This window comes from Megascapheus bottae, chromosome 28 (genome assembly GCF_031878675.1).
Source record: "Megascapheus bottae isolate mThoBot1 chromosome 28, mThoBot2.hap1, whole genome shotgun sequence".
NCBI classification, from domain to species: Eukaryota; Metazoa; Chordata; class Mammalia; order Rodentia; family Geomyidae; genus Megascapheus; species Megascapheus bottae.
In genome coordinates this window covers 11993849-12006109 of record NC_143536.1, presented here as the reverse complement: position 1 = coordinate 12006109, position 12261 = coordinate 11993849, and the positions used below count along the sequence as shown (strand labels likewise).

The 12261-nt window shown below is 45.2% G+C and overlaps 1 protein-coding gene across 12 annotated transcripts in view; it reads right to left on the bottom strand.

Annotated features, from left to right (window-relative positions):
• Positions 1-867: 867 nt before the first annotated feature.
• Positions 868-12261, bottom strand: part of Ewsr1 (EWS RNA binding protein 1) — a 31332-nt gene continuing 19938 nt past the window's right edge. For 4 of the 12 annotated variants that reach the window (XM_090320403.1, XM_090320404.1, XM_090320407.1 and 1 more), the window contains 10 exons: positions 11530-11710; positions 8715-8752; positions 8150-8182; positions 7522-7640; positions 3575-3704; positions 2389-2511; positions 1998-2160; positions 1725-1822; positions 1361-1613; positions 868-1238 (listed from right to left, as the gene is read on the bottom strand). In XM_090320403.1, coding sequence (XP_090176529.1) covers positions 1199-1238; positions 1361-1613; positions 1725-1822; positions 1998-2160; positions 2389-2511; positions 3575-3704; positions 7522-7640; positions 8150-8182; positions 8715-8752; positions 11530-11710 — 1178 coding nt within the window. In that variant the 3' untranslated portion in view covers positions 868-1198. Of the gene's footprint in view, positions 1239-1360; positions 1614-1724; positions 1823-1997; positions 2161-2388; positions 2512-3574; positions 3705-7521; positions 7641-8149; positions 8183-8714; positions 8753-11525; positions 11711-12261 lie in introns of those variants that run through there. The other 8 variants (XM_090320405.1, XM_090320406.1, XM_090320410.1 and 5 more) reach the window with 3 other exon arrangements.

Genomic DNA, 12261 nt, shown 5'->3' with positions numbered 1-12261 from the left:
ACTTGAGTCACAGCATCACGTCTGGCCTTTTCTGTGTACGTGGTGGGTAGGAATCAAACCCAGGGCTTCATGCATGCTAAGCAAACACTATACCACTGGGCCATGCTCCCAGCCCTGAGCCATGGGTTTTTCAGGTTTTTGCTTTGTGCTGGTACTGGGGCTTGGACTTGGGGGCCTTATTTTCCTTTAGGCTTTTTCTCAAGGACAAGGCTCTATCACTTGAGCCACACCTACTCTTCCCAATTGTCCAGTTGTCTGGGCTGGGATCCTCCCTGGGCTTGTGTCCCTGGTTTGACTCAGTCTCATAAACTTTTATGTCTAGTCTGGCCTCAAACACCAGTCCAATCTTGACCCCTACCTTAAATAACTAGGATTACAGGTTTGAGCTGCAGTAGGGGAGGCAGGGTTGAGACAGATAGGACTGAGATGGCAGCAGTTGGGGTAGATTTCTGGTCACCCTGGAGGATGGGATGAGGCTGCTCAATATACTGGTGAGACAGATAGGGCAGGCTTCAACTCTGCCGTCAGCCTCCGAGCAGAGAAGGCACTGGGAGGGCAGGGTATGGATGGCTTGGGCTGTTTCCGGGAAGGGGTAGCCTAGCTTCCTAAGGCAGAAGAGCAGCTTGCAGGCAGGACACAGGTTAAGGTGTTTTCAGGGTAACAGAGAATGCACCCCAGCAAAGGGAATTGCCTGTGAGTCTCTCTTCCTGCCTCCCTAGAGGAACAGCATGGTGTTTCCTTTTGTTGTCACGTTAGGACCACTTCAGATGTCCCCTCCATAGGAAAGGGGCCATGGGCAGGCGCCTGTGAACAGAGGCTGAGAAGGATGAATGTTTATAAACATTTGGAATTTTATTTAAAAAAAAAAAAAAACAAAAAAAAAACAAAAAAATCACAACCATGAACATTGTTACAGTTAGAGGCCCTCTGTTCACCCACAATGATACTGAGCATGCTCACAAGGGTTCCCATTGTTACTTCTTAAACAACCATCTTTAAAAGAAGGGAAAAAAAAAACTCGGCACACTACCATTTAACTTGTTTAATGTTTCTTCACAAATGGTGAAAAATACTAAAGTACAGACAAGGAATAATCATAATGTTGTGACCAACATTATAAATATGGAATTATAAATTTAAAACATTTTCTGGTTTAAAAAATAAATCTGGTAGTCAATGCGGCTCTGCAGGCTGTGGTCTAGTAGGGCCGGTCTCTGCGCTCCTGGCGGTGCTCCCCTCTGGAAGGCAAAGGGGCCCTGGTTGGCACGGGGAGAGGCAGGGGCCACCCCCCCTCCCCCCGGGCTCCCAGCACCAGCACCGCGTGGACGCCCGCTGCACAGTGCTCCTCCCCATCACATACTTATCCATTTTTCCTGGTCCTCCACGTCCGCCTCTTCTTCCTCCCATTTGTTCCATCAAAGGTCCTGGGGGCCCCCCTGGTCCCCCACGTCTTCCTCCGCCGAAGCCACCGCGGTCCATGCCACGGCCACCACGGAAGCCACCTCTGTCTCCACCACGACCACCTCTGAACATTCCACCGGGGCCACCACGGTCCATGAGGCCACCTCTACCCCCCCGCATGCCGCCGGGGCCACCTCTGCCGCGGTCACCACCTAAGCAAAGGGGGAGGCAAGGTTCCTACCTTAATGGGGAGCTGGGCTGCCAGGGCTCACAGAAGGCTGGCAGCACAGGAAGCTAGGAACGCCAGGGAAAGCTGTACCTACCCGGAGGTGGGAAGGGAGGCGGGAGGAAGCCCTCGGGCTTGGGGGCCTTGCACTGGTTGCATTCTGTTCTCCAGGCGAAGTTCTGGTTCCCACAGCCCCTGCACAAAGTCAGGACAACACAAGTCACTACCAGTCCCGGGCACAAACCACCAAGGGCATCTCTTCCAACAAGTGGCTTAGGAGCTGGTAGCCTCCTGGTGCATCTATCAGTCAGCGGCAGATCCACCCCCCACGGGAGTGGTGACACTACCATCTGTCACGGGAAGTACATACGGGTTGGGGCACTGCCAGTCTCCAGCTCGGTGTTGGACATTGCCTCCTCCAGAAGGGTTCCCCCGGGAACCCCGTGGTCCTCTTGGAGGAAAGCCGCCTCGGTCTCCCCCACGGCCTCCCATGCGACCCATGGGGCCCCCAGGACCTCCTGGGCCACCTGGACCTGCAGGAAGAACAAGTGAGCCTCTTTCTGGAAACACCAACTCCCCCCGCAGTACCCCTGCCACACCCACCCATTTGTCACTGGACTCGCACCTTAGCACTTGGTTCCCCAGGGCTGAGAAGTCCCCCACCACAAGCAGGTACCATCCACTCTCGATGGCCCACGTCTTATCCACTACTCTAGTCAAGGTCCCAGGACAGAAAACCCACTGATGTGTGCGGCACGTACCTCCACGCAGTGGAGGCGGCATCCCTCTGCCCTCGCGGGGCGGCATGCCACCCCTCATGCTGTTCACTGGAGGCTTCTTCCGGGCAAGAGTGACTTTAAGTTTGCTCCCTTGGAAATCTTTCCCTGGAAAGAGATGACAGCACAAGGGTGATCTAAGCCCAACCCCTCCCATGTGAGCTAGGACAAAGCTAGACTGTTTCCTGTCCCATCTGCTAACCCTGATCACCTCTCTCAGAAGGATCAGGTCTTGGGCTGGGAATGTGGCTTAGTGGTAGAGTGGCACAAGGCTCAAGTTGTAGAGTGCTAGCCTTGAGCAAAAGAAGCTCAGGGATAGTGCCCAGGCCCTGAGTTCATGCCCCAGGTTCCGCCAAAAAAAGAAGGATCAAGCCTGCCCCTCAGGCCCAGGCATGATGATTTCCGCCCGAGAATCGCAGCAGTGAGAATGTGGAGCAAAAGGAGAGATCCCTATCTCAAAGCCCTGCATTTTAATTCTGGGAAACCACAACAGCAGTGCTGAGGAAATGGAGACAGTTGAACCAGCAACCACAGATATACTGACACTTGCAAACAGATTTTTTTTTTTGGCCAGTCCCGGGCTTGAGCTCAGGGCCTGAGCACTGTCCTTGGAGTTTCTCAAGGCTAGAGCTCTACCACCTGAGCCTCAGCACCACGTCTGGCTTTTTTCTATGTATGTGGTACCGAGGAATCGAACCCGGGTCTTCATGCATGCTAGGCAAGCACTTTAACCACTAGGCCAAACTCCCGGCCCAGATTTTGTTTGAAGTGAAATTTCATAAACATGACAAAGTTTTATATCTATATATGTACACATTCACACTCAAATGTACACTGGCTATGTTTCTTTTCTTGGATATGGACCCTAAGGAGAAGCATTTGCAGAATAGGCAAGGTGGACCTGTGCATACACCCGAGCCCAGCATCCATCAGCCTGTCTTGTTCTTACGAGCTCTCAAGCCCCACTTCGTATTCTGCGCTACGCACACAAAAGGAAAAGGAGATTCTGTCTCTTGTCTCTAAACTTCAGCGACTACATTTTAAACATCCAAAATTATTAATGTGTTACATGTATTAACTGTTACATGGTTACAAGCTGACACAACAACTACTCCAAAATCTGATGTGTGCCTGAGTGAGAAGAGTGAAGAATGCCAGTGGCAAATCCTACCATCAAACCACTCCACAGCAGCTTTGGCAGTTGGCGGGTCTTCGTAGGACACTGTGGCATCGCCTTTGGGCTTTCCCGTTTCCTTGTCCAGGTAGATGTGGATCATGGGTTGTCCAGTTCTCTTGTTCATCTACACAAAACATCACAGCTAAGACATGACTGCAATAGACTGGAAAAGCCCCTTGGCTGGCCAAAACAGTCACTTTTTTTCACAGAACCATGCAGGCATAGGCTATTACTCAGTCTCTAGGGACAGCCCAGGTCCTGGTTAAGGCCCAGGAATACACACACATATACACACACACATATGTGTGTGTGTGTGTGTGTCTCGCTGGTGGCTCATACATGCAAACCTTTGCTACTCAGAAGGCTGAGATCTGGAATTAGAGTTGGACACCAGCCTGAACTGAAAAATCCATGAGACTTATCTCCAATTAATAATGGAAGGGAGTAGTGGTACACTTCGATAATCACAGCTACCTAAGAGATTGAAGTAGAGGCCCCGTTCATACACAGCCTGAACGCAAAGTCTGTGAGAACTTGTCTCCAAAATAATCAGCAAAAAGCAGGCTGGAGGTAAGCATTAAGCAGAAAAGCATTAAACAAGTAAGCAAAAGATAATTTTAAATCGTGGTACCATCAAGAAGAGTGAGTGTGAGTGTGCACACGCAAACATGCTAGGTATTCACATAGCAAAGGAATATCAATACTTCCCTTTTAAACATCATGTACTGGGAGGGAAAAAAAAAGGTAAATCTGGGGCCAGGATCTTGGCCTAGTGGTAAAATGCTTGCCCAGCATGCACCCAAAGTCCTGGGTTAGATTCTTCACTACTATATACACAGAAAAAGCCAAAAGTGGTGTTGTGGTTCAAGTCTGGTTTAAGCCTCAGCACAGGCAAAAAAAAAAAAAAAAAAAAAAGAATAAAGCTGAACACAGTTGCTTGGTGCAGTGGCTCGCGTCTGTAACCCGAGCTACTCAGGAAGCTGAGATCTGAGAATCTCAGTTTGAAGCCAGCCCCACAGAAAAGTCCTCATGAGATTCTTATCTCCAACAAACTACTCAAAAACCATAGTGCTGTGGTTCAAGTGATAAGACCACTAGCCTTGAGCACAAAGAGGCTCAGGGACAGTGCCCAGACGCCAAGTTCAAGACCCACAACCTAAAAAGAAAAAAAAAAAAAGACGGCTCACACAAAAATAAGGTATTTATAAAACACATGCAGCACCATCCAGACAAAGCGGCAAAGCGGTACCCAAAGCCAATGAAAGATAACTCAACGAAAACAGAGTTAAGACAACATTGCAAAGCAGAGCTACATTCTCAATACTACCTGTTTACTTCTTAACTCCAAAATGACACCTAGTATTTTCATGGCTGTCCACAGGCATAGACTGGCAATGGCAATATACTTGACCCGGTTGAAGTGTATGCTCCCAAGTGAGATCAACAGGACATGACTTTGAGTGACCAGAGCATAGCATATGGCAGTGACAAGGCCTAGAGTGCAAGAAATCTCAACTCCATTGGGGCATCTGTTGGTGAGCTTTAGGTGAACTCAACAGTTTACAATCCAAAGTGCTGTTGATGTGCTTACAAGCAGAATACGGAATTCCCAAAATTTGGGGCCACTGACTTATTTTGCCGAGAACTGTTTCTCCTGGTCTTTCCCATTCTTCTATTCCCGGACCAAATCCTAGTCAGCTCTTCCTCCCCTCCATTATGAAAAACATGTTCTTGCTCCAAGCTCCTTTTTTTTTTCTGGGGGGGGGGGGCAGTCCCCGTCTATATTTGTGGTACTGAGGAATGGAACCCATGTCTTCCTGCATGCTAGGCAAGAACCCTACCACTAGGCCAAATCCCTGGCCCTCTCTACCTTTCATGAATTTCAACTGCAACACTTTCCATGTAACATACAAATTATTCTTGCTCACCTATGATCAATTCCACACCCCACCCTCTCCCTCTCCCCCCTCTTTACTAGGCTTCACAGGGTCTGGGCACTGTCCCTGAGCTTATTTTGCTTGAAGCTAGCATCTTACTGCTTGAGTCACAGTACTATTTCTAGCCCTTTCTGGGTAGTTTACTGGAGGTTAGAATCTCAGACTTTTCTGACCAGGCAGGCTTTGAATCACAATTCTTAGATCTCAGCCTGCTGAGCAGCTAGGGTTACAGGTGTGAGTCACCAGAATCCAGTTCCAAGCATTCTTGTTTGTACAGTGCTATATTCTCAATCTTTAGAAGAGTGTTATATTACCAAAAATGCATTTTTTTGGCCAGTCCTAGGACTTGAACTCAGGGCCTGGGCACTGTCCTTAAGCTTCTTTTGCTCAAGGCTAGCACTTCACCGCTTGAGCCACAACTCCCCTTTGTTTATGTGGTACTGAGGAAGCGAACCCAGGGATTCATGGATTTATGCATGCTAGGCAAGCACTCTATTACTAGGCCACATTCCCAGCCCAAGAATATAAGAGATGAAAATATAGTTCAGGGCAGAGGAAAGGAGAAAGGAAATTCAATTGAGCATATGCCCAGTGAATAAAAATTTCTTCAGGGCCTGGAGTGTGGCCTAGTGGTAGAGTGCTTGCGTGAAGCCATGGGTTTGATTTCTTGGTATCACTTACTCAGAAAAGCCAGAACTGGTTTTGTGGCTTAGATGGTAGAATGCTAGCCTTGAGAAAGCTCAAGGATAGTATCCAGGCCCTGAGTTCAAACCCCAGGAATGGGGGAAAAAAATTCAATTATTCCAAGCTTTCCAGATTATGGTAGTTCATGTCTGTAATCCTAGCTACTCAGGAAGCTGAGATCTGAAGATCAAGGTTCAAAACCAGCCTGGGGGGATAGATCAGAAAAACTCGAAACAGCAAAAAGCAAAACATTTTTTTTTTTGGGGGGGGAAGTGGGTGTCATCTGTGGGGCCTGAACTCAGGGTCTGGGAACTGTCCCTGAGCCTCTTCATGCTGAAGATAGCTCCACTTCTGGCTTCTGAGTGGTTAATTGGAGGTAACAGTCTCAAGAGACCTTTCTGCTGGGGCTGGCTTTGAACCACAATCATCAAATCTACATCTCCTGAGTAACTAGGATTATAGGTGTGAGCCACTATCAGCCAACTGAGGAAAAAAAAATTGCCAAGAAGAAGAGTACAATACCCTGAGTTCAAGGTCCAGTACTAGTGTCTGTGCATTCCTGCAAACATGCACAAACAGGTGGGTCATGGGGCTTGAGTTTGGCCTAGCTACTGTCCCTGAGCTCTTCAGCTCAAGGCTACGGCCCTACCCTTGACCCAAGCCCCACTTTCTGTTTTCTGGAAGTTAGTTGGAGATAAGAATTTCAGGTCCTTTCATGCTAGGCCGGCTATGAACCTTGATCCTCAGATCTCAGCCTGCTGAGAGTAGCTAGGATTACAGGCATGAGCCACCATGGCCGGCTACAGCTCTTATTCTTATGCTGAGTTTGGAACATGAATATTCATGTTCATAAAATATTATCCATGGGCCAGGAGTGTGGCCCAATGGTTCTAGCATGCATGAAGCTCTGGGGTTTGAGTCCATGGTACCACACACACACAGAAAAAGCTGTTTTTGAAGTTGTTGTTGATCATGGGGTTTAAACTTGCAGTTTTTGAGTGGTTAATAAGAATGTCACACCATGGGCACTTCCTTGCCTTGGCTGGCTTTGAACTGTGATCCTCAGATCTCAGCCTCTTCAGTAGCTATGATTATAGGTATGAGCTAGCTTTCTGAGGGGAGTGATCTCTCCCATTTCTGGAGCTGGAGACTGTATGGTATATGAAAGCACTGAGCTAAACATTGCCAATGATCATTTTTTAGATACAGCCCAAGCCAGTCTTGAACGTGGATTTTAAGGAATAAACCACAAGCTGTCCAGAAAGAAGCCAGAAAATTCAGAAATAATTCTGTCAGATCATCTAGTTGTGTTTTACTTACCTTAACAATCCCGCACTGTTTAAAGAAGTCTGCTAGATCATCAAGAGTCACGTTGTCATTTAATCCTTGCACATAAATTGCACTGTTGTCAGAGTCGTCATCGGGATCTATGGGAGGGCCTTCCAGAAAAGAAAAGGTAGAAAGGAGTGATTATTGTAATAGGTTTTTGCTTTTTTTCATAGGGTGTTCTATGGTTCCAGGGCCTGAGATTATTATTATTTTTTGCATAGGGTGTGTGTGTACGTGGGGGGGGGGGACAGGGAAAAAAATCAGTTGTGGGGTTTGAACTCAGGGTCTGGGTGCTATCCTCGAGTACTTTTTGCTCAAGAGTTGTTCCCCAGCTGGCTTTGAACTGTCATCCTCAGATCTCAGTTTCCTGAGTAGCTAGGATCACAGGCATGAGCCACTGGTTCCTTGCCCTGAGATTACTTCTGTGCCCTTCACTTTACCGGGGACTGAACCCAGGGCCTTGCACTTATAGGCAAAGCATTCTATCACTTGACCCGTAGCCTTTTCTATTTCCCAGACAGGCTCTTGACTCCATCTTGCCAAGAACCTGCCTCAGCAGCCTGAGCACTGGGATGTCAGGTCTTATCCCATCATTTTGAAGTTAAAGAATTTAAGTTACCTAGGTCAAGATCTGGTCCTTCATCCATGGGTCCTGCCAACCAGGAAAGATCATACAAAATCCTGTTAGTGCACGTCTTGCAAGCTACAAACCTTACAAACACACACAGCTATCTACTATACCACCATTTGATGGGGACTCATTAAATTCAAAATGACCCACACTGCTAAAATGGAGCAGTGCCTCTTTAACATTTGTGCAAAGTTTCTAGGGTTTGCTTTTTTTTCTTTGCTGGTTTGCTTCTAAACCATTAACCAAACACACGCTTAATGCTTATGTGCCAAATTAGTGTTAAATTTAAGTCAAATTTTTTTCCTCCAAGTAAACCAAATTTAAAAACTGTACTCTCCCCCATATTACAGAAGCAGTTGCTCAATACTTCAAGTTACCCTTTGTTTTGTAACCATAGGTTAACCTTATTACCCCTAAGACAATGCCGGCAGTACCCATTAGTCTCTTTTGTATAGATCATTTTTAACCGCTATGAAACTAATAAAAATTATAGTTTTCTAATAACTGACTGTATTTTTTTAAACACTATCCATGGTAATACTCAAAAACTTACCACCAGGCTTATTGAAGCCACCTCGCTCTCCAGCGCTGCTGGGGGGATAAACGAAGAAATGAAGGCCTTTCCCTTTAAAAGCCAGTACCGCTCTGAGCCTTGGGGGGGCTCGTGGGGAAGAAGGGCACTGGCTAAACACATCTCCAAACAATGCATCTCTCTCATCTTGTCACTATGCCTTTCTTCAGGGCAGCTTGCTCAAATTTCCTTAATATACAACCTTGCTTGTCTGATTGTATACACCATTGTGGTTGGTTCCTTTCATTTCGGGGGGCTGGTATTAATAGTGCAATACTTGGCAAATTAGGGAGGAAAAACTAGACCCCAACCCTCCCACCCCCATGAGCTGAAAACCCAGGAGAGGAGGAACAAGCGGAGGCAAACAGCTTTCCATGTTCATAAAGGTGCACCCTCAACCTCTCCCAGGGGAGAGCCTAACGAGGCCCTGGACTTCCAAACAAGTCATAGTATTCTAGGCAGGAGACAACCACAGTAAATGCTACAACACACATCAGAGGACGAGTCCAGCCAGTCTTCAGCACAAAGCCATACAGTTGAGGACCCTAATGGACTTAACAATCGCTGTGAAAGGAGAATTTACAACAAATACCAAGGCTTAACGCACTGGGGTGCAACTTTATAGACATACCAGGTAAGAATAACTATGGCAGCATTAAAAACACATATTTAAAAACTGTAAAGAGGGGAGGGTAATACGAATTGGGCTTTTTTGTTAGACTATTCTTTTAAGGAAAAAACAAAACAAAGCAAAACATTAAATAAAGGCAGTTCCCTACTGGGAGCCCCAGTTTTTTCTAACCAGTATTGCACCTTTAATACCTGAATATACAATTTCAAGCTGTTGCATGCAGCTTTGTTTCTTTCTTTCTTTCTTTCTTTAAAAATTACAGACCATAAAATGTTCTCTCTCTTTAAACACAAAAGTTTACACTTTAATGTTACACAATTCTAGAGTATTATAACTCCTCTGGTTCATTATTACCAAACAACAAGTATGCAGTTACCAAAGTTACAGAAGGATTCCATTTATACAATGAATACATTTTGTTAAAAATATTCTATGTATATTTTTCCTCTCCATATGGACACCGTGTCTAGTCCCACTTTTCATTATGCTGCCGGCTGAGTACTGAGTACGGGTACTTTTTAAGTATTGAAGTGTATACAAGGCTCTCACTTTGTAACCTGTAGCATATAAATGCGACAAAGCATGTTAAAAAGTTTCCACGTTTAACAGCCAATGAAAATATCAAAATATTGAGGCAATGAAAAAGGGCATGTTAACAACATTTGAGTGCCTTACCTGCAGAAGACACTGAAAACCATCACCACACCACAGTAAAAAGGGGAAGGGGGATGGCCCTGGCATATCCCCGCAGGATTCACCAGACTGTTTCACAGTCTGTTGAAAACCTACGGGGAAGGTCATAGTCTCTTCTATGGATCCAGGAGGGGCTTCTCATTCAGAAAAAGCCCCCGTCCCTCTAATAGTCTAACAAAATCAGTAATAATCATTACTTGTGGACTATTAAATGAATAAACTCAAAATTGTTTCTTGTAATTGAAAAATACTGAGAATTTTAGGTGATTTGAGACGTGATGATAGTAATTTCAAGTGTCTATGTCTATTTTAAAACATCCATAAAGAAGTGAAACCTTTATAATGGAATTATATTCTCCAAATGGGAAGACTTTGCATTAAATTATTCATAATTTTTGCATGTTGTAAAATGATTTTCTTCCAATAAAGATTTCACCAAAGACTTATATTTTAAAGTTATGCAGAATATGTGAAAGAGTCTTGTTAGTGAAGCTTTGCAATAATTCAAAGATCAACATTTATCAATTTTGCAATGTTTCCACGAAAAACTGCTATTTAATTTTTCCTTCAACAGTGGGAATGAAGTTCAATTTATGTCTGACATTCTGCATAACTTTTTTTTTTAAAAAAACTAGTTTATATAGGGACAGAACACACACAGAACTAAACCTTCTGGATTATGTTAACCACCAACATTATACCTCACCTTCATCAAATATAGACCAAAGAGGGAAGAGGGAATGGGAGGAGGAAGGGGAGGGAACAGAAGGGAAGGGCAGAGGTAAGCAGGGTCATGTTATTGATCTAAACAAATTTTCTAAACCAGATTGTACCATCAATCAAAATGGCCAAACCGATTTAGACTTTAAAAGTCTCCAATGAGGAGTGATCCATATTTTATATACATTACTCTGCAAAGAAACGACTTTGAATTTTCTGTGCTCTAACCAAACTCTATGTACCAGGTGCATCTTAGGCCAAAATTTACGGCTATGGGACCAAAACCTTCTATAATTATGTTCAACAATTCTGAGTATCAACAGAAGTTGGGGACAGACATTGTGGAAAACAGCTGTAATCCTGTTCTGTAGTATATATATACCAGGTATGGCAAGAAGACAACCAGAGGCATTAGTTAAAAACTTAAGGGTGTTAGAAAGGTTGTGTGTGTTCCATCCCAATCTATTACCCACAGAGGCTTTCCACCTCTGAAAATCACGAAGGGAACTGAAAGCTCTAGTTTCAAAACCATTCTTTGTTTTCCCCAACCCAATAACTTGGCAGGGAAAAAGCAAACTGCCACTTCATGTATATGCCGCAAAGATGACATTTCCATGTTTTTGAAAATGGCTTGGGCTCTACAGATTGTCCATGGAAATGCTGAGTAAATTTATGTCTTTCAGTCCCTTCTTTCCACTGAAAATCCTATGGAAGAAACAAAATTAGGTAAAAGGAGAAAAGGTTTGCTCTTACCCCATTCCACCGCGTCCTCCTCCCCGCCCACCTCTGCTCATGCCTCCACGATCAAATCCCCCTCTTCCCCTGCCCCGGTTATCAGGGCCACTCATGCTCCGGTTTTCTCCTGGTCCGGAAAATCCTCCAGACTCCTGCCCATAAACACCCATGCTACTGGGGTGGTCCTGTCGGAATGAACCTGAAGAGAAAGTCATATCTGTAAGCCACAAATCAGCATTTACACATCTTCCTGATACATTTTTACCTGGAATTCTAGGACTCGCAAATATAAGGCACTATTTTCTTTCTTTTTTCTTTTTTGCCATCCTGAGCTTGAACTCAGGGCCTGGGAACTGTCCTTGAGCACTTTAGCATAAGGCTGCCACTTAAACCACAGCACCACTTACAGGTTTGTTTTTTTTTTTCCCCCTTCTATGTATGTGGTATGGAAAAATCAAACCCAGGATTTGGTGTATACCAGGCAAACATTCTACCACTAGGCCATACTCCTGGCCCCATGGCACTATTTTCTTTTCTTTCTTTTTTACTTTTGCCAGTCCTTGGGGCTTGAACTCAAGGCCTGAACACTGTCCTTGGGCTTTTCTCCAAAGCTAGAGCTCTACTACTTGAGCCTCAGTACCACTTCCAGCATTTTTGTATGTATGTGGTACCAAGAAATCGAACCTGGGTCTTTGTGCATGCTAGGCAAACACTCTGCCACTAGGCCAAACTCCTGGCCAAGGCACTATT